The following is a 21558-nucleotide window of genomic DNA, read 5'->3' as shown; positions in this document are numbered from 1 at the left end:
CTTTTCTGGTGGAAGGCATCGCTATTATCACTATTGCTTTGCCTGGAAAGTTGCACATTATGGCATTAAACGTATTTCTCCATGGAGACAAGTGAATATGCAAAGTTATGGGTCAGATCTGGGGAGAGGCAACCCTGTTTACTGTAAGAATGCATGTTTTTCAAGAGATTTTTAAGCATTAAAATACTTACAATTGAATAAAATTAATGTGCAATTAATGCCTTACTGTGGAACATTCCAGGAGAAAAATTAACATCGCTGTGGAGACAAGCAGGCGCATCCCTCAACTGGAAAGTTACAGACTGCATCTTTTCATTTCATAGATGTCAACTTCCTGTTATATCGTGTCATTGTGAAGACGGTTGACCATTCGTAAGACGTAATATTTAGTTTTGAATTGTTAATTGCTACGACAACGGCTGTACATTTGCATCATCCTGAAATCCATAGATATTCAATTAGCGTGATGAATTACATTAGCTGTGTTTAAGACCTATAATGCACAATATAATTTAATATAGTTGCATTCATTCTTTGATGTCGGTGTTCTGCATGTATATCTATGGCAGAATATCCAGCAGTTGCCATGGTGACACAACGCACATATTAGCAAACACTGGCAAGTCTGAAAACTCAAGAAAACAACACATTTCCAGGAACCTGTGATCAATCGGAGCGTTCTGTGTGGGTGTTTCAACAAAAATGTGAAGATAACTGACTGAAAACTTGGCTAACGCTAGCTAGCTTATGACTTCATTTAACAGGGTCGGCTCAACTGTCGTAGCTCCAGCTAAGTCAGCTCTTTCTGGTCAGATCGTGTTCAAACGCAGCTCAGATTAAAGTCTAGCTTGAGTAACAGAGCTTCAGACAAAGTAGTGCTTTTAGTTAGCATCACGCCCGCCGGGATGTTGTTGCGAAGTGTCAGTAGTTTAGGGTAGTCTGATGTGCTGATCTAGGTTAAATAAGATGAAATTCCTGGTTGCTGACAGGAGCAGAGGACAGAGATAGGAGCAGTCTAATCCGTCCTCTGTCTCAGTGAGGACAGGACATCAATGCGTCCATCAATACCTCTGCTCTGATCCTGTCTCATTCTGCAGTGAGCACAGGGGAAGTACTGGCTCCTCTGGCTCCTCTGGCATCCCTGGCTTTCCTCCTCCCCTCCTGCTGAGCAACAAACGCAGCACAAATACACTAAAATAAAACCAGACAGAAGAATGACCCTTTTACACAATGCTACAGCGCGCTCAACAGCTTCTAAACATCACTTTCCCAGCGCAAAATCAAGTTACCACAGCGAATATACAAAAAACAAGCTCACTTAGAAACATAATGCACAGGCCAAGTGTTGTTCTTTTCTCTTAAAGGCGCATTATGTAACTTTTGTTGTGGAGAACAAGGGTAGAGAGTAGAGAGTAGAGGAAAGACAAGTTTGTAAATCAGTAAAGTTTGCTCAAGTGTAAGGTATTTTGTGAGCTAAAAATCAGCTGGAAGTGAGTTAATGTGAGACAAGTTTAAAGCCATATTGTGGAACATTTCAGACAAAGCGATTAAGACTACATGGAGAAAACAAGTGGCAGACCCCCTGTGTGATAATCTACATAAGGTGCACTATGTAACTTTGCTGGTTCACCTGTTCGTCTCCATGGAGATGTTAAGCTTTGCCTGACATTTTCCTCAGTATAGCTTTAAACTTACCTGTCTGGGTCATATATAGAAGACAACTTTAAACAATAAACAATAAAGTGCACATTAACCTAATTTTGTATTTTGCGATGCAACCAGGCCAAGTTACTGGTAATATCTGTGGAGAGGCTGCCCTGGTTAAAGTTTTTCAATGTGTTTTCAAGCAATAAAAACACCTGCCATTAAATATATAGATAAGTTTAATACTGTTCCACGATATGTTTTCAAACTTATTTCCATGGAAACAAACACATTGCTGAACCACCACCTGAAAAGATACATAGTGAAACTTTACACTTTAAAGGGTTATTATGCAAAATCAACTTTTTGGAGCTTTCTACCATGTTATAACGTCCACTCGTCAGAAACATGTCTGAAGTGGTTTTATATCTCATCCATGTATGTTTGAGTAATTTAGCAATCTGTCCCGCGCCTTATTTGAACCCTCATTACATTTAGCACTAAGATTTGTCCAGTGCTCTGCCCATAAGCCTGCGTCACCCATGCTCCCACACAACAATTTTCCATAAATATACAAAACAATACACTACAACTTCACAAACCTGATGTGATGTGCAGTATAATAAGAACACACACTGATTGTAACGTGATAGCTTTGTGAAAGGGGACTCAGAGTGTCAAAAACAAAAGTGAAACTTACAAAAAAACATGTTAATATGTTGTTTTCAGTGAATTTAGCATTTTCAAAACAATAAAATGTAACATGGTGATCTAAATATGTTATATGTTAGCAGTTAATGCCCCATAGAAGTAAAATATCTCCTCTTTAAGGTCCCACATGTTTAAAATGTGAGCTCCAGTGTTATGGCCTGTCTGTATGATGAAGACATCCAGCCCAGTGCCCAGAAAATGGCTGGCTCTGTCTGAATTAACCGTCCCCACAGCTCTGCAGCTTGTTCACGTGGAGGACACAAAGGCCGAATGACACGGAGACAACATGAGCGCTCCCGAATGGTCCACGGGGGGGCGCTGCACTGACAACAAGCACATTATTTAGTGTCTGGTCTGATCTAAAACAGCTGTACTTATACACATGACTGTTTCACTTGTCTTCAGAGAAAAGTAGAGTGTTGTCTCCTATAACGAAAAGCAGATAAAAAGCAAAGACAACCTTGAAGACGTCAAATTTTAAAAATACACTCACACTTTGCCACACCAGTGAACGCAGACACTAGGTTAAGCGTCTTGCCCAAGGACACAACAACAGTATTCACCCGTGGGAGCTGGAATCGCACCTCCAACCTGACGCCAGTGGATCTGACCGCTCTACAAAAGATGTTTATGTTGGGATTCGGACCAATCTACCAACTGAGTACTTGTAGATATTGTTATTTTGCTTGAAATGTTCCAGAGTATGGCATTAAACCTACCCATGCAGCATTTACGATCCCTTGAAAAACATGTATTCTTATTGGGAGTGGGATTGAATCTCCACAGACATGACCAGTAGCTTGGCCTAGTGGCACCGCTTGTTTCCACGTAGATAAATTTAAAGCCATATTCAAGAACATTCTAAGCAAAACTATAATTATCTCCATGGCAACACGCAGGTGGCCAACTTGTCATCAAAAACATTATAGAGTGACATATGTATACGATGGGAATTAAGTGCTTATATTGTTGAAAAAACACAAAAAAAACAAAAAAACTTTAAGTGTTTTGTGGCACTGTAAAAGAAATTATAAATGAGATCATCCAATACCGTCCATATAACGTCGTAATTTCATAAAAAGTCTATCGTTTGACGCAAGAGCAACCAAATATTTGCATTATGTTGCCAGTGAAGCCAGACATCCCAGTCAGTATAAATATTCATAAAAATGTAGATTGTCTGCTGAATAAGCTTCTGGTCCACTGCGAGACAATTTAAAAGCCATTTAACGTCGGCTAAAATGCACGAGCTAAAGAATGGACAAATGTAATGATTAGCTAACCATGAGGCCTGGAAAAGAAGATGATAATTGAGTTGAAATAGCGGCTTTATTCGGAGAGGAGATAGTCTTATAAGGATGTTTTAAGCAGAGCCAGTACTGTAGCTTCAGAAAGTGTTGCCATTATTCAATCCCTTACGTTTAAAGGGGCCTGTACCTGTTTTTTTCATGTTTTTCGGCAACATTTTTACAGATATAGCATCCTAATTGTTGTTAGCTTTGCAGTGATGGCAAAACTTGGCTCTTGTCTCTGAAAGTTGTGAAAAGTGCTTATAAACTCATCATGGTGAATAATTAAGAATGCATAAAGTAAGTGAGGAATAACTTTGGACTTTCTTTCCTGTTATAACACTGTTCCTCTGTCAAAAAAAAAAAAAAAAAAAGTCTGAAGTGTTTTTATACATCATCCATGCATGTTTCAGTAATCTAGAGATCTCTCCCGGGCCCTATTCAAACTCTCCTTACGCTTAGCTGTAAAATTCTTTCCAATGCTTCGCCCACAAACCTACGTCACCCCTGCTCCCACACGACAATTCCCCATAAATATACAAAAGCGTGATACAAAACAGTACACTACAACTTCACAAACCTAACGCAATGTGCAGTAGTTTCATTAGCATTTTCAAAACAGTAAAAGGTAACATGGTGATCAAAATATGTTACGTGTTTGCAGTTAATACCCCGCAGAAGTAAAATACCTCCTCTTTAAGAAAGTATTCGCTAACCACAAGACCAGTAAATCTTCAGACAGGAGATAGTCTTATACGGATGTTTTAAGCAGACCTATTTCTTGGGCTTTAACGCTCTCTCTCTCTCTTCTCTTCCGTGTAGCCGAGCGGCGTTTAAAGGTCAGCCTGACCAGAGAAGACAGGAAATGATGTCACAGCGGACACAATGAATGCTCTGATAGACATGGGACACACACAGAGCAGCTCAAAACATCCTCTGCAAGAGTCGGGAAAACTAAGGCTGCAGACCGGATACACCAGCACACTGCATTTACTGTCAGGACAGAAAGGCCTAAAGGGGGCCAGGTTACAGGTCAGGTCTGTGGAGAGGCGACCCTGCTCACGATGAGAATCCATGAATGTTTTTTTTTATGCATTTTTGATCAATAAAAACACTGAATGAAAAAAGTTGAATACTACCGATCTTGAGCTACCTAGCTTTCTGACAGATTTTGTTTATTCCATGTTTCGCGTTTAAATCCAGGCTCAAAATGGTTCTGTTTAGTTGTGCATATGACTAAAAGGTTTTTATTCTGCACTCTTCTTTTAATGTAATTTTTTTTAAATGATTCTCTATGATTTGGTTTGTTTGTATTGTGATTTTAATATCTTTCTTATTCTGTAAAGCACTTTGAATTACTTTGCGTACACATTTTGCTATACAAATAATTCAATCCTTCCTTGCCTTGATGGGGGAAATTGAAGTACTTGGTAAAAAACCATAAGCAGAACATGCAAACTTCACACAGGAAGGCCATATGCCACTGGAAATCAAACCCAGGACCTTCTTACTGTGAGGCAAAGAATGCAAGTCAATCAGCCACCAAAAAACCTTGTACCATCAATCAAAACTATACTACTCCTCATGTTAACACCTTAACTAACCCTGGGCATTCCACTGCAGTGACCTAAATCGTTGTGTATTTTTCCTCGGTCCATGATCCCCAGGTTTGAATAATGCATTGGGCACATCTTAACCCACTAACCCATTTGAGATTGAGCAGTGTCTGATCTGGAGAGTACACGCAGATCCTCGGGTGACCTTGTTTTTGAATACATCTGGACAGGACTGATTCTGTACCACATAAATCTAACAGCAGGAAACCAAAAACTGACCAACTAACGCAAGAATCGCATTTCAGAACATGTTTGTACAGCTCTAAACTACAGGGTTAGGAGTTTTTATGCAGAAAAAGACAGGAGATTTTTTTGTTTGTCTAGAACACATGTGTCAAACTCAAGGCCCGGGGGCCAAATGCGGCCCACCACGTCATTTTATGTGGCCTGAGAGAAGGTAAATTAAGGCTTGACTGTCATTTTAAAATAAGTCTATACTGCTTTAATGTGTGTATTGACAATAAACTAATGAGATTTTCCCAACAAGTGACACTGAGAAATATTTTCAAATAATCATCCCAAATTGTTCAGGAAGAGGAAAATTGTCGGCGTGGAAGGCAGTTTCAAGAAAGGTGCTAAAGGTGAATACAAGTTTGTGCTTTAAGGAGAAAATCTGTATGTTTTTTGTGTTATGAGGCGCGGTCGGTACAATCTACGTCGACATTTTGACACCAAACACGGAGCTAAGTATGCAAACGTTAGCCTTCACGTAATATTTGCAACTTGAATAAATAATAAATACAGAAACAGTTATTTAACAAGTTTAAAGTAGTTACATTTATTTTACATGACATTTGTTTAGATTTAGTGATATTTATCCTGCCGAACAGTTACATTTGGCTCTTGATGGCGGCCATTTTGCTGATGTGGCCCTCGGTGAAAATGAGTTTGACACCACTGGTCTAGAAAATGATGGTACTTCATAACTTTCTAATTGGGTTCAGTTCAAATTATGATTTTCTAGTACGTAAATAAGGGCTTACATGTTTTCAGTCCATGGGTTTTAGAGGGATGTAAAAATAGCACAACTGTCATAGCTATTGACAATTCAAAATGAAATATGCTATCTTTCTATCTAAGGGGCAAAAGTCCTCAAAATGTCGCCTTTAAGCAGGAAACTGAAACTCATGACATTCAAAACAGTTTAAAATGAACTGGACAATGGGTCTATGGTGGAATTTGCTGTTTAATGGACAGATTGCAGATTTGATGACTTGGCTTATGGTTAATATTTCTGTAATTACTCAGGATCAGAATGAAATAGTCAGTGAATATGAACTGAGTGGGGCGACAGTGGCTCAAAGGCTCAGACCAAGTTCTCTCATTGTGTCTTTAGGCAAGTGTGTGTGTGTGTGTGTGTGGGGGGGGGGGGGGGGGGGGGGGGGGAGGTGTGGGGGGGTGTGTGTGTACGTGTGTGTTGTGGTCATCAGTATGCCCCAAGACAGCTTTGGCTACAATAGTACTTTACCAACACTGAATGAATGAATAATACTCTAAGAGGCTTTGACAAACTACTGAATACAAGAATCACATGTAATATTTATTTTATCTGTCCTCGTCTGTATTAAATATTATTGGCCTATAGACCGTTGTTATGTCATCTGAAACCCAGCGATAACCTAAATATAACTGTGACCTTTACGATAAATGGATCTGAAGGTTTGATTTGTATTCCTCTGAATGTGTATATGACTATTAAAACACTGAAGCAGTTTTCCCTCTGCATGAGTGGAGGGTACAGACACGTCTTTGGAGCCATGTTTAACTTTGCAGAGCAACAGTGTGTGTGTTTGAATGAGTCTCTCACAAAATCTACCAAACCCTGCCTCAGGCCTCACCCCGAGCGCAAGTCTTTTATTCTGAGCTCAAAAGTCAAATCTGTCAACAAACCAAATGCACAATACAACACAATCAGACTACAGCATTTTAGTGTTATTCAAAGTTTTTCAGAAGATGTTTTTTCTTCTAATAATTGAATTAGTTTTGCGTGTTTTATTACAATTTGAATAAGAGGGGAATAGTTTGCCTGGGATCCAGAATACACACTTCTTCAGTGCTTTAGCAGGTGTGCGTCTGGTCACCGATGAACCGCCCTGAGTTCAGATGGACATGATTGACAGGTGGATTAGCCAATCAAGGACGTGCATAGTCTGTTTGTATCAAAACAAATATGGCTGCCTACGAGGAACAAAGAAAGGAAAAATATATCACAGGGGACTGAAAAACATTGTGAATTTCTACAGAATCAATCATCGAAGCAGTAAACTTTAATCTCACATGAAATAAATGTGATTTTATTAGTAAATGATAGGTGACCAATGAGCTTCTTTGATTCACATGTGTCACTGAAATAAACAAATCTGATTGGACGATCGTGTTTATGTTTATTTCTGGCTCAAGGTGTGATGAGGGCGTGGTGACGAGACTGATATTGCTCAGTATTTTTAGAGGGATATCAGTTTATTTTTGTATCTGCTCAAAATCACAACAGCAGTTTCCTCGCAGGGCTTCACAAAATTGTTTATTTAACCAACAGAAAGTTAGAAAATCAAAGAGTGAAACAAACAATTAAAACAATAGAAAGTCGCTTATTATAAGTCATATTATTATTTTTCATTTATTCAATTATTCGTTCACTTTGCTCTTTATCATTGTAGACACAGCTGCCCTGGGGTAGACTGACAAATGTGAGGCTGTCAAACTGTGCTGTCAGCCCTTTGACCACTAGGGCTGGGTCTCATTAAACGGTACAGTACTGAATTAAGTTACAATACAAACAATACAAAAATCAAACAAAAATATTGAAAAAATGTGTTAAACCGTGTCACTACAAATAAATGAAACTACAATTCACAATTCACCTTGACAAACAGGCGTTATTTTTCAAACAGTGTGATTGGCCAAACACGTATCCACTCGTCAAAGTCCGCCCCTGCAGCCAGTGTAACCAGAAACGCCTGCCTCTCATCAGGGCAGTCTTATGTGATGTCACGCAGTGCTTGACATTGCAGTGACATGCAGTTTTTGACAGTTTTCCGCCAGAAAGCTGCAAATGTACCTAGTTAGCATTCACGTTGCCAAAAATGACTAGCAACAGTAGATAATGCTATTCAAATACCATATACGCAGTTTAGTTGATTTAGTGCTTAGTTGAACCTAGAGCTGTGCCAAAAATCCAAAGATCGATGGGTCGCGATCTAAACTTTGTTCGATCTCGATGATGAGGCAAGCACATTTAATGGACAGGCAGCGAGAGGTGTGGTGCTGAGGAGGAGTCACCGCTCACCTGTTTAGCTGAAAACCACAGTTCGTGTCCTCAAATATCGTTGCGTTTTGACTTAAATTTGACTAAAAAGTCCAGTGTCTCCTTCCCTGTGTCCCTGTGTGGGCCGTATTTCAACATTATAAGAACTTGTCCAGGGTTTCCTGTATTTTCGCACATGCTCAGTACAGAATTTGGCCTGGAAATGGACCACTGCTGACCTTGAGGGTGAAGTATGGATCGATGGATAGAGGAGAGAGAGAGAGAACAGGGCTGAAGGAAGGAGAGAGGAGAGTGGAGTGCAGAAAAGAGAGGAGGAGAAAGAGAGGAGAGAGGTGTGCAGAGGGAAAAGAGAGATGAGAAAGTTATAGAGGGGGAGAAAGGAAGGGAAAAGAGAGAAAATCAGGTGAGAAAACAAAGAATGGAGAGATGGAGTGAGATGCAGAGGAGGTGAAGACGGGGGAGAGAGGAAGAGGTAGGGAGGGGGAGGGAGAGACAGAGAGGAGAGAGAGAGACAGGGATGCTCTTCTGAACAAGGAGAAAACTGAGCCTGTTCTATTGATGAATCATTGATAAGTGACAAGAGAAAGAGGGGGGACGTTTCAGCCTGTGTCCTGACAATGCAAGACTCATCATGCTCTGATCTAGTTCACTGTTTGAGCAGCAAATCCCGGGAAAATCTGGTCCTCACGTCCTGTGTCGCATCTCGAATCTGAGCAAAACACAGCCGTCCAATCAGATTTGTTTATTTCAGTAACACATGCGAAACAAAGGAGCAACTCCTTGGTCAACTGTCACTTACAAACAAAATAACACTTATCTTGCCTCAGGATAGTACAATTTGCTCAATGATTCTGCAGAAATATGGGATGTTTTTTCAGTCCCCTGTCATATTTTGGGTTTTTTTGTATTTGAGAAGTGTCCAGAACCCAAAACATGCACAATAGGTTAAAAAAAAAATCCTACGGTTAAGGCAGTCGTGACCAACTCTAGCTCAAAATCAAGAGATGGGTCCTCTCTTTCTTCCCCCTCTCCTCTCTTCTTCCTCGCTTCTCTTCTTCCTCTCTTCTCTACCCTGTCTCCCGTTCACGTTTAAGCTTCAGTCACCGTTGTTTCCCTTGTGACATTTCCTGCGGATCAGGTTTAAAGACGAGGAGCAGAGGAGCAATGAGGCACATGCTCGCTCACATGGGGATGTTGTGGGATCTTTCACATATACGGCTTATACGGTGTAGAACATATAGAGCATGTGAATACAGCGCGGGTATATGTCATCACAAATCATGGAGTTTTTTGTTTACACTGCACAAACCTGCTCCTTTGACTACTCTCCGCACTGACATCCGAACAGCAATGTTTGAAACGAAACAAGAGAAGACAGCACAGTCAGTTTTATAGCAGCACTACAGCTAAACATCTATCGTTGTCTGTTTAACTGTTTCTAGTGATGGGTGATACCTGTTTTTTTTTGTTCATGTCTATGGTGGAACGTTCAATAGTTCAGTCAGTTCGAGCTTGACTAACAGAGCTTCAGACAGAGCAGTGCCTCTAGTTAGCTTCACCCCCAGGAGAATGTTAATGCTGCATATTTTTACTTGAAATTGATCTCTTCTGGTGTATAGAGTTACAAATCTGTGCAGATAAGGGAAACAGGCCCACATATAGACAGCGCGCTCGTGTGCCATAATGAGACTAAAGACGCCGCTTGTACTATAATTTCTCATCTGCACCGTGAGCAATGCGAGCTTTCACAGACTCATGCTTAAATAGTGTCTGTGCCACTCAGCTGTCATGGCCGACGCAGAACCAGAGGGAGTGGAATCTGTCAGAGCCAAAACAAAGCAGCCTGAAGAGACCTCTGCTCAAACTGACTCATTTATTTATGCAAGTGCATGCACTTTTTCAGGGCTAAACTAATTTGGAGAGTCATTTAGCCTTGTTTTTTGCCACTTATAATGTAATTTGGATTCATTTTGGGAGTTATGTTTTAAAATACAGACTTTTTCACTTTGACTACTACTGTCATTAGAGTATATTTTCATATCAGTCACACACTGGGTTTTCTTTGAGACTTCTGCTCACCTATGTGTATATATGTAAATAGTGGAAAATAGTAACTGTCTTAGTGTTGTTGTTTTGTCTTGTCTTTGCCTGTATGGATGTTATTCTGTTGTATGTTGAAATTTCTGCTTCTTGGCCAGGTCATCGTTGAAAATGAGAATTGAAAAATAAAAATAAAATAAAGGTTAAATAAAAAACTAAAAAACTAAAGACAAACTCAGTGATGAGATTCAAACACAATCAAAACTAAAATAGGTAATCTCTTATACAACATTTTTACATAAAGTTTCGTGTAGACTGAATGATGTTTACTGTTAGAGATACACTATGAAGTCTGCATTCATACTAGGTGTAGGTTTTGTTTTAGGTTTCATTTATTTCCATCTCCACATAGACAAATTTGACGTGGAGCAGGGGTCACAAAACTTTGACTAAAACCAAAACTGGACAAGACCAGGACTGAACCAGGACAGGCATAGGACTAACCCCAAGTTTACACCAGGACCAAAATAGGATAAAACCCAGACTAAACCAGAGCCAAACCTGGACTAAACCAGGACCAAACCTGAATCAAACCAGGACCAAACCAGGACCAAACCAGGACCAGAAGAGGACCAAACCAGGATCAAAGCAGGACCAAACCTGAATCAAACCCGGAACAAACCAGGACCAAACTCAAACTGAACCAGGACTAAACAAGGACTAATCGAGGACCAAACCCAAACTAAACCAGGGTCAAACCAGGACTACACTAGGATTTAACCAAGATCAAACCAGGACTAAACCAGGACCAAACTTGAACTGAACTGGGACCAAACCAGGACCAAACCAGGACCAAACCAGAACCAGAAGAGGACCAAACCAGGACCAAACTCAAACTGAACCCTAAACTGAACCCAAACTCTGACTAAACCAGGACTAAACCAGGACTAATTCGGGATCAAACCAGAAACAAACCAAGGTGCATGCAGCCATAAAATAAGTAAAAGTGTACAGTATTATTGTACAAAAAATATATGTGGAAATTGTGGGACAAAATCAGTGGTGTTAAATACGGGTGTGGGTGATATGGCAAAAAATAGAATTATGTATTTTTAGAGCCTTGACTTTTAACTTTTTTTTTATCGACTAGTCAAATTAAAGTGTTCAAAATAAACCTTTAATTGTATTATTTAGACAGCAGGTCAGCCAAAACAAAATATTGGCCACTGGAAATTAAAGGCCTATAGCCGAGACACTAAAAAGCTAAAAAGGGTCTGTCTTTAGTTTTTATTTAATAATGTTGCTGCCTTATTTGTAAAAGGTATTTTTGCATTAGTTTTACAGTCTGCATAGTCCAGATAATGATTAAATTCTCAAAATACAATTACGTTTATTTTAAGTTGACTAAAGCCATCCGCTAATAGTGACGGTTCATACTTCACTGTGATTGGTCAAAACTGGTCATTCATTTCCTGATAAAGGGCTGACCAATAGGAGAAGTGGGTGTGTCTAAGTCTGTTTAAACATCGAACGACATTACACAGAAAATCACTATTTAAAATGTCATATCACCCACCCATACTAAACTGATAACTAAGTAATTATTTTGTGTTAGTGTCGCTATAGTAACGTTTTAGTTCATGCACAACATCCAACAGCAGAAACGCGGTCGCTACAGCCAGAGGATTAGATTACAACCACAATATGAACGTGTTATTTTGAGTTGCGTCTAAATAGCTAAAATATATAAATCAACTCTTACCTTTGATGCCAAATTTCGAGTTCCCGCTGAATTTGAGAATAACCAACATGAGAAGGAAGCCGACCAGCGCCACTGCAGCGATGCCCACCACCACATAGACCTGAAGGACACGTTTACTTCAATTAGCATATTTATTATTTGAATTGATTAAAAATAGTAGTAAATAGGGCAGAACGATGTTGAACAAATATCTAACTGCTATCTTTATGTTTTAAAATTTGGTTCATAATGCGCATTTTAATGTCCAAAGTATTCAAAATTAGATACTAAAACTAGATACTACTTATTACCAAAATAGAGTTTTAAATTTTAGTATTGTGACGCTACATTTTAAACACATTTTAAACATTTAATAGAAGACAGAAATATGAACTGCTAAACTAATACAATAATCACATACATTTCTGAACATGTTTGAAAAGCATTTTACAGATTTTAGACAGAATAAGAGGGGTATTTGTTTTATTACGAGAACATTATGATATTTAAAGCTCCATCACATAATTTTATTGCTAAAATATAGACTATATAGACTTGAGCAGACTTGCATCTCCACAAACCTGACTCAAATATGGTGCATGGACATTTCATTGCTTTCGATAAAATATTCCACAGTATGGCATAAAAGTTATCTGTCTCCATGGAGAAAGTTTCGAGTTATTCAGGTGACTTGCCGACATGAAAAAAGTTACATGGGTTTGCTTTAAATCATTTTTATATAGCTCTTTTCCACCTTCAAAGCACGTTACGTCAAAGAACAAAGTGTACACAGACACTGGGGACGAGGAGGGTTAAGTGTCAGCCTTCATCTATGGGAGTTGAAAATGCACCGCCAACCTGTGGGTCAGTGGATCTGACCGCTCAACCAATGATGTTTACATTGAGAGCGGGATTGGAATCGTCAACCTTTGGGTCTGTCGACAAACACTGAGCCACTGTCGCCCCAACACCTGCCTGTTCAAACTGCTATCTTGATTTGTTTGTGATCAATCGTGCAGAGGTTTCTGGAGGGTAAATGTAAGGGTAACTTGACTTACTGCCACTCTGTCCTCAGGAGGGTCGATTGGGTAGCCCTCTGTAGAAAAAAAAAACAAAAAAAAACACAATAGCTTTATAATAAATACATTTTTTGCTACACATTAAGTTGTCAAATTAGAAAATAAAATGTAGTACCTGTCGTTACTTCTGAAGCTCAAAGGAAAGAAAGAGAAGATATGCATTAAAAACAATCATTATTATTAAAACAGAGCATGTATAATAATCAAACGGAGCTTACCGTAATAATATGGCTCACTTACGATGCCTAAAAACAGAAAAACTGAATCAGATTCTATTGAGAACATTTACCGTTCATTTGACTCATAGGCAGAGGGTATTAGCAGAGTTTAAATTATCTTAACACTACGTCAAAACTATAATGTTAAAGAGTTAGGACGGTTAGATTTTAAAAAGTTCAAATGTGAATCTGTTTTATTATATATGTAAGATTAGTCAAGATTTTTATATAAATACATTGTTTCCTGTAGTACGTTTTTCTGTACAGATGGTTGTTTCTGCATGAAGTCCCCCTGCAGGTGTAATATTGTGAATGCAGTTTGGGTCAGATACATAAAGATACATAATAGTTCTGAGAGCTTCTGCCACGCCCCCTTTTTAGCAGACTAATCTATCGGCGGGACGTGTCTTTAGTCCAACAAGAATTTAATTGACCACAGCCCGACCCATGAGTACAGGATGAAACGATGCACAACATTTACGCAGCTACTTTTCAAGGTCATTTTGAGGAAGGTATATGGGGGGAAATTCTTCTAAATTGCTTTAAATTATCACATCACTGTCAGGAAACTGTCTGAAGGGAGGAGCTAACTACAGTGAAACTAACACGCCTGTCTGTTATTAGTTAAAGCCGCTCATTTACCCAATTTTTGCTAAAACATGTGAAAATTGTACACTGTTTGCAGTAGTCCAAAGTTGTTCCTCACTTACCTTATCCGTTCTGATCATTCTAATTATTCACCACAATGAGTTTATAAGCACTTTTCACCACAGACTCACAGTAAAGCTAGCATGCTACTACAGACTTCCTGATACTCGGACAATGAGACTCTTTAGATGCAAACAGTACACTTTGGACTCATTTTACCAATCCTACTCAAATACATGGTGAAAAAATATGGCACATAGTTCATTAAGTCTATTGAACTACCCTAAGGTGTGAACTGTCATCATTTGCATCATTCAACCCCCTAAGGAGTAATCTAACCCTGTAGCATTTTCATACGCTGATAGTACTTATTGTCTTCTTAGTTTTTTGTTCTAAATTTAATACACCATTTAAACAAATATAATACATTTTAAAATATCTAACGTATGTGGTACTCACCGTCTCCTGGGGTGTGCATGAAGTGCGCATCCACCTCTTTACGGTCTATGCCAAACTTGTTCTGTGCCACTAGGGTGTAGTGGCCGTTGTTGAGGTGGGTGGGGCTGTCGAGCTGGAGGCAGCCGTGGTACTCGCGCTCTGTGATGTCATGGATCATGGTCATTATGTACAAACCCTCTGTCACCTCTTTACCGTCCAGGTACCAGGTCAGGGTTGGCTCTGGGTTTCCTACACAGCAGAACATTTTTTAAATATTATTATCATAAATCTTTTATATTGGAACCATTTAGGCCTGTCACGATAATTACTAGATCGACTTATCTTTCAATATCTTAATGCCTTACAGATGGAAGAATATATATATATATATATATATATATATATATATATATATATATATATATATATATATATATATATATATATATATATATATATATATATATATTGTCAATATTGCCGTGTGCACTTTTTTTGGGTGCTAACTGGGCATCTTTTGTTTTCAATTTTTCCAAATTTGAAATATAATGATGTTGGAAAATATTCACATATTTACATAGCACTTTTCCCCCTTCAAGCCACCCAAAGCACTTTACACCAAGGAACCACTCACCCATTCACACACGTTCATACACCAGTGTACACAGACACTGGGGGCAAGGTGGGTTAAGTGTCTTGCCCAAGGACACAACAACAGTGTTCATCTGTGGGAGCTGGAATCGCTCTGCCAACCTGTGGGTCAGTCAATCTGACCGCTCTAACGATGATATTTACATCAAGAGCGGGATTCGAACTGCCAACTTTCAGATCAGAGAACAAACGCTCCAAAAGAGCTACTGTTGCCAAAACCAAAATGACAAAACTAGAAAAGATAGGATATTCCAAAGAAAATCTTAAATATTCTAAATAAAATCTTAAATAAAATTATGTTAACTAGGTTTTGCTGAACATGTCATACGCACTTTAAGTTTTTTGGTTAATGTTTGTGACTTCATCAGTTTGGAAAAGTTAGTTTAAAGTGTGAGTGTTTTTGCGTCTCCCTTATCAATGTGTGAATGTACAGAACACTGCAATAACCTCCTGAGAAAATACTTATTGCATAATTTGCTTCTGATTGTATAATGGCAGGCTCCATCAAAGCTACAGAAAAAGAAAATGTGTATCGAGCACATCTGAGATTACAGTCATAGTTACAGTCAGCCAGAAAAGTTACACAATGCCCCTTTATTCTGTTAAGTTCATGGGGAACACAGTGAGGTAACGCTTAGCTGAAGTTTTACCTGCGACGCTGAAGGGGATGCACCAGTGGTGATCGGCGATGGCGTAGCTCAGTTTGGTGATCTTTGGAGCGACTGCAGAACAAAAGCAGAACAAATATATTAAAGACATAGAAATAAATATTGTAACAGACAAAGTACCTAGGAGTTCATTTGGACAAAATTTGTCTTTCAAAAAGTACACAACTCAATCTGATACAGTGTCTCTTCCCTGAGACACATGAGGAACAGCTTCACAGTCGAGGTCGTTTTCACATATTTCAGTGCCATGATTATTCCACACATGACCCACAGTTTATCCGGTGAGATCCATTTATAATCACTCGTTACAGGCACTCGATACAAGGCAACACATCGTTATGACCTTTGTATTAGCCTAAGTAAATACAAAATGCTCATTCAGATATAATAAACCAATTAAAAATTATACATTTTTCAAATAAATAGAAAAAATGTATTAAACTATGCACCACTCAGTCCATTGTCAACCGAACCAAAATGGCATAGTTCCAAAACTTTCCTCAGCCTTTGCTCAGTCGGCCTTTTCTTTTCAAACCATCAGACAGTGGAATGAACTTCCGACAGTCGGAAACTGTCTGCAGAGTTTAATAATGTTACTAAAAATTTGAAAAAGCACTTTTAGATAGGCAAGTGTGTCCACATCAATCTACTTCATTTACACTGTTCTGTTTTCACTATAAAAACCTGCACATGATGATTTTTAATATTTGTTTGTATACTGCAAATGTTAATGATGAACTGTTCTCATTGTTCTTCTGAGTCTTATAATGTTATTGTAGTGAAATGTATATTTTTAATGTGTGTTCACCTGCCCAGGGACTGCACATGGAAAGTAGCAGTAACTAAATTTAGTAAAAATCATCTTTTCGTTTGTAAGATTAATGAATTTGTATATGGTCCCTGACAAATAAAGAACAAAGAAAGAAAGAAAGATATAACTGTGTGAACTGAAGATAAGGTCAATGAGTCTGGACAAGGTGGAATAGAGGAGGAGGAAGAAGAGGAAGAGGAGGAGGAGGGAGCGCAGTGAAGCATGAAAGAGCAGAGCACGGGGCAGAGATAGGGAACGTGTAAGGAAATTTGCACCACTGATAAATCAAAAATACCCAATAGACCTGAGATTCTGATGAAAACTACATCCACATATCTGGACTTGAGCCTGGCCACATTTCTGAGATTGAAAAACATTTGCGTGACTTGGGATGTTGTGTTTGAAGTGGAATATCTCCATGACTTTAGGTTTTTACTCTGTAGCACTTTAGTCTATGACATCGCACTCTTTGATTAAGTTCTTTATTTAAACTACATTTATCCAGGAAAAACTGACAGACGAATCTTTTATGTGGCGAAGTCCTGGCCTAGATGTGCAGCAGAACAGATAAGGTGCGATGTACAAACAGGAAAAATATGTATCCATGAGGTTCAGAATGATGAAAAATGTGTACAGTTTCCATGGCGATTAACAAACCCATGAATATAATATCTTAAAGGCACCGTTTCTGATATTAAAAATGAGATAACTGAACTAGTTAATTTTAAACAAGACACAACAAGAGATAACTAGCATGCTAACTGTGCACCAGCCTTACTTCCTGATTCACGGAGCATAAAAACACTTCATAGTAGTTAATAAGACTTGGAAGATTATTTTTAGGCCTGTATCACAATGCAAGGTGATGTTATTCAGGTTAGAGATGGAGAATCTCTTCAGTCTGGAGTAAAAAATACTTCCTGATTAATTGGGCCAGTTTAGGAGGAGGCATGACAACCAACAAAAATTGGTCTGAGGGCCGTATTTGGCCCCGGGGCTGTAGTTTGGGCAACCCTGACTTAGATTAACAAACGTCATTTCCTCCAGTTACTTATAGCAACATGTTCAGTGTTTATTACATGACATAAACCAGGTCAGGTCCTTTAAGTAGCCCATGCAATAGTAATAGTAGTAGTAATAGTAGTATTTGATGTGACTTACAGAGGATGTCAAGGATCAGATATGCTTCCTTCTCTCCCACCACATTCTCCGCGGTGCAGCTGATCTTAGCGTTGTGGTCCAAGGACGAGATGTTGTACAAGTGAAGGACTGAGGTTTGTCCTGAGGCTTGGATCTGAGACGACAGGACAAATGATTCACTTCTATCTTCTTTTCTAATCTTTGAAAAGATTGTTTATTGTCAACTGAGGGATTATCTAGAGGGCCATGACATTCTTGAAGTGTTTCAGTCTGGCTTCAGATCAAGGCACAGTATTGAGACCGCTTTATTGAGGGTTTTTAATGACATTTTCGAGGCTACTGATTGTGGACATAGTGTCATTTTGGTACTTTTAGATCTGACTGTGGCGTTTGACACAGTAGACCACCAGATCCTCCTGTCACGACTGCAGCATTCTGTTGGTATACAAGGGTGTGCACTCGAATGGTTTAAGTCCTACCTAACAGATAGAAAATTCTGTGTCCACATTGCAGCCACTGAATCCTCTGCTGCTGCCCCTCTCACTTGTGGAGTACCCCAAGCCTCCATTCTTGGGCCACTTCTCTTTTCTTTGTATCTCCTCCCTCTTGGGTCAATTTTTCGCAAGCATGGCATTTCGTTTCATTTTTATGTGGATGATGCACAAATTTACATGCCGCTTAAGAAGGAAAATTCCTACAGTGCTAAAACTCTCAGAGACTGTGTTGAGGAAATCAAAAATTGGATGTCCTTAAACTTGCTGTTCTTAAATGACAAAAAAACTGAAATTGTAGTGTTTGGGCCTAGTGAGGCAAACACCATTAGTACTGATCTTGGCTCTCTTGCTCAATATGTGAAACCTGTTGTGACAAATCTTGGTGTGAGGCTGGATAATGCTTTAAAACTTGATGTCCAGATTAGCGCTGTTGTCAAAACTAGCTTTTTTCAAATTTGTCAACTCGCGAAAGTCAAACCTGTCCTTTCACAGCATCATTTTGAGATTTTAATTCATGCTTTTATCACCAATCGTTTGGATTACTGCAATGCTCTTTATATTGGTCTGAACCAAACTTCTCTCGCACGTCTCCAGCTTGTTCAAAACGCAGCTGCTCGTCTTTTAACTGGTACAAAAAAATGGGAACACATTACACCTGTTTTGATGTGCCTACATTGGCTCCCTGTCTCTCATCGAATTGATTTTAAAATCCTTCTGTTTGTCTTTAAATGTCTCCACGGCCTCGCTCCACAATATCTGTCTAACCTGCTTCATCCCTATGCTCCTGCTCGCTCACTCAGGTCTGCAGATCATTCACTGTTGGTGGTCTCCAAAATGAGGAGGAAACTTCGAGGGGACCGGGCCTTCTCTGTGGCTGGTCCCAAACTGTGGAACGCATTGCCCCTGCACCTTAGACAGGCTGAGTCACTTTCTACTTTTAAATCAGTTCTTAAAACGCACTTTTTTTCTTTAGCTTTTCACTGATATGTTGACTTTTATAGTGTACAGTTTGTAGTTATTTATTTGTATGTTTGTCATTTATCCATGTTTTTTTCAAATGTCTCTTGTGTACTGCACTCTGGTCAACTCTGTAGTTTTTAAAGTGCATTAGAAATAAAGTTGGATTGGATTGGATTGGATTCTATCAACCAAACTTCTTTTTATTTATATATTTTTATTATAGGTAAGGCCAGTTTGGATATTTGGACGTTCAGTTAAATGCTTGAGTTTTCTCCCATCAACCCAAAACAGGTCAAATCTTGCTGCGGTAAATTCGTTCTCGCTACTGACATTGAAGTTTGGGTCAAATGCAGAGGGCAAACTTCCCTATGCGCCCTGCCCTAGAGTAAAGAATATCTCAACCTTAACAAACAGTATTTTAACCTGCATTACTGTCTAAGATTAACTTAAGTTGTGAAACCCATTAATACTGCAGTGGCCTGGGTCTCCACAGATGGGCAATGGTCTATGGTAAAAGTTAAAGAGCTTCTATACTGTGTGTGTTTGACCTCTGACCTCGTAGCTGGTGACGAGCCCCATGTTCCAGATCTGCTCCGGCGCTGGGACTCCTGAGGTGGTGCAGGACAGCTGGACATTATCCCCCTCCCTCACCGGAGTTTTGGACATGCTCAGGGTCGCCTCGGGAACCTCTGCAAAGGAGAGAGGGAGAAGAAAGAAGAACAGAGAAAGAGGAAAGGGAGGAGGGATAGAGAGAGAGGAGAGAGGGAGGAAGCAAATTTGAATTTGTTAGCCATCCAAAAAAACAAATAGCAATTTCCTACCTAGTTTTACGTGCCATTCAAAACATCCCAGTCTCGAGGCACTTAGCATATGTAAACACAGAAAGACGCAAGGCACAGAAGGTGGACCGTGGGCGGGGATAGGGGGTAGGTGGAAACTGAAGTTTTCCGAGCACTTAAGCCTCAAATGTAAGACAATACAGGATGACTCAAACATGCATGAATCAATCGAAACATAAGTGAGTGTACTTATGATGAGGGAACACCGTTATAACACATTCAAAAGCTCTTAAAAATCCATTTTGCATAATCCGTCTTCTTTAAACTGTCAAACCCCATCACTACTTAGAATTCATGGCTGGAGTCAGCAGCATTGAAACACGAGTCACGTTATGGGCTAAACAGTAAGAGCAGGACACACAGGCAGCAGAGACACAACCTTTTCCTCTCCTCTCTCTCTCTCTCCTCCTGTTTCCCTCTTTCCGCCTTTAACTCTCCCTGTCTCTCTCTCTCTCTGTCTCTATCGCTCACTCACTCACTTTCTCTCACTCTTTGTCCCTCTCTTGCTCTCTCTCCCTCTCTTCTCCCTCTATCTGCTATCTCTCCCTTCCCTCCAGCCCCCCTCTCTGTCTCTGCCTCTCCCCTCTAACTGTCTCTCTCCTCTATATCTCTCCCTCTCTTTCTCTCTCTCTCTCTCTCTCTCTCTCTCTCTCTGTCCGTCTCTTTCTCTCTGCCCTGATTTCCCTTTCTCTAACTGTCTCTCTTCTCTTTCCCCCTCATTCCCTGCCTCTCTCTGTCTCTCTCACCCCTCTTTCTTCTCTCCCTCTCTCTCTTTCTCTCTCTAAAACCACACAGTCAGCTCGGGCTGCCCAGACCCGGAGCTCCTGTTAAAGAGTTTGGTGGGGACATGGCTCAGAGTGGAGTTCACGTACAGTCCACAGGTGGGACAGGTGGAGGAGTTTGAGGCAGTGTGGACAGTGAGGAGGGGTCTGTGTTCAGTGAGAGGGGGGACAGTTTGTGCTACACCTGTAGAGAGGGGCTGGTGCATGTGATGGATGTGTGATAATAAATACATTGTTAAAAGTCAACAACGTCTCTCTCTCTCTCTCTCTCTCTCCTCCTTTCTTCCTCTCCTCCTTCCTCTCTCCCTCTCAGCCCCCCTTTGCCTTTCTCTCCCTCATTCCCTTCCTCTCTCTGTCTTTCTCACCCCTCTTTCCTCTCTCCCTCTCTCCTTTCTTCCTCTCCTCCGCTCTCTCTCCCTGTCTCTCTGCCCCCCTTTGCCTTTCTTTTCCTCTTTCCCTCTTGTCTCTCTCCCTCATTCCCTGCCTCTCTCTCCGTCTTTCTCGCCCTTCTTTCTTCTCTCTCC

At 39.9% G+C, this 21558-nt stretch overlaps 2 protein-coding genes across 2 annotated transcripts in view; both read right to left on the bottom strand.

Annotated features, from left to right (window-relative positions):
* The window catches only part of hnrnpk (heterogeneous nuclear ribonucleoprotein K), a 222739-nt gene extending 216660 nt beyond the window's left edge, over positions 1-6079 (bottom strand). Inside the window, exon 1 of the mRNA XM_055224518.1 lies at positions 6069-6079. The gene's annotated coding sequence lies outside the window, so the exon portion shown is untranslated. The remainder of the gene's footprint in view (positions 1-6068) is intronic.
* Positions 1-21558, bottom strand: part of ntrk2a (neurotrophic tyrosine kinase, receptor, type 2a) — a 137277-nt gene that overhangs the window by 86838 nt on the left and 28881 nt on the right. The window contains exons 6-13 of the mRNA XM_055224516.1: positions 19969-20102; positions 17981-18113; positions 15991-16062; positions 14707-14938; positions 13604-13620; positions 13501-13512; positions 13365-13402; positions 12328-12427 (exon numbers count right to left, since the gene is read on the bottom strand). Coding sequence (XP_055080491.1) covers positions 12328-12427; positions 13365-13402; positions 13501-13512; positions 13604-13620; positions 14707-14938; positions 15991-16062; positions 17981-18113; positions 19969-20102 — 738 coding nt within the window. The remainder of the gene's footprint in view (positions 1-12327; positions 12428-13364; positions 13403-13500; positions 13513-13603; positions 13621-14706; positions 14939-15990; positions 16063-17980; positions 18114-19968; positions 20103-21558) is intronic.

The sequence above is a fragment of the Periophthalmus magnuspinnatus genome, chromosome 9, assembly GCF_009829125.3.
Source record: "Periophthalmus magnuspinnatus isolate fPerMag1 chromosome 9, fPerMag1.2.pri, whole genome shotgun sequence".
In the NCBI taxonomy this organism is placed as follows: domain Eukaryota; kingdom Metazoa; phylum Chordata; class Actinopteri; order Gobiiformes; family Gobiidae; genus Periophthalmus; species Periophthalmus magnuspinnatus.
Note: the sequence above shows the minus strand (reverse complement) of the source record. Positions and strands in the feature narration are given on the sequence as shown.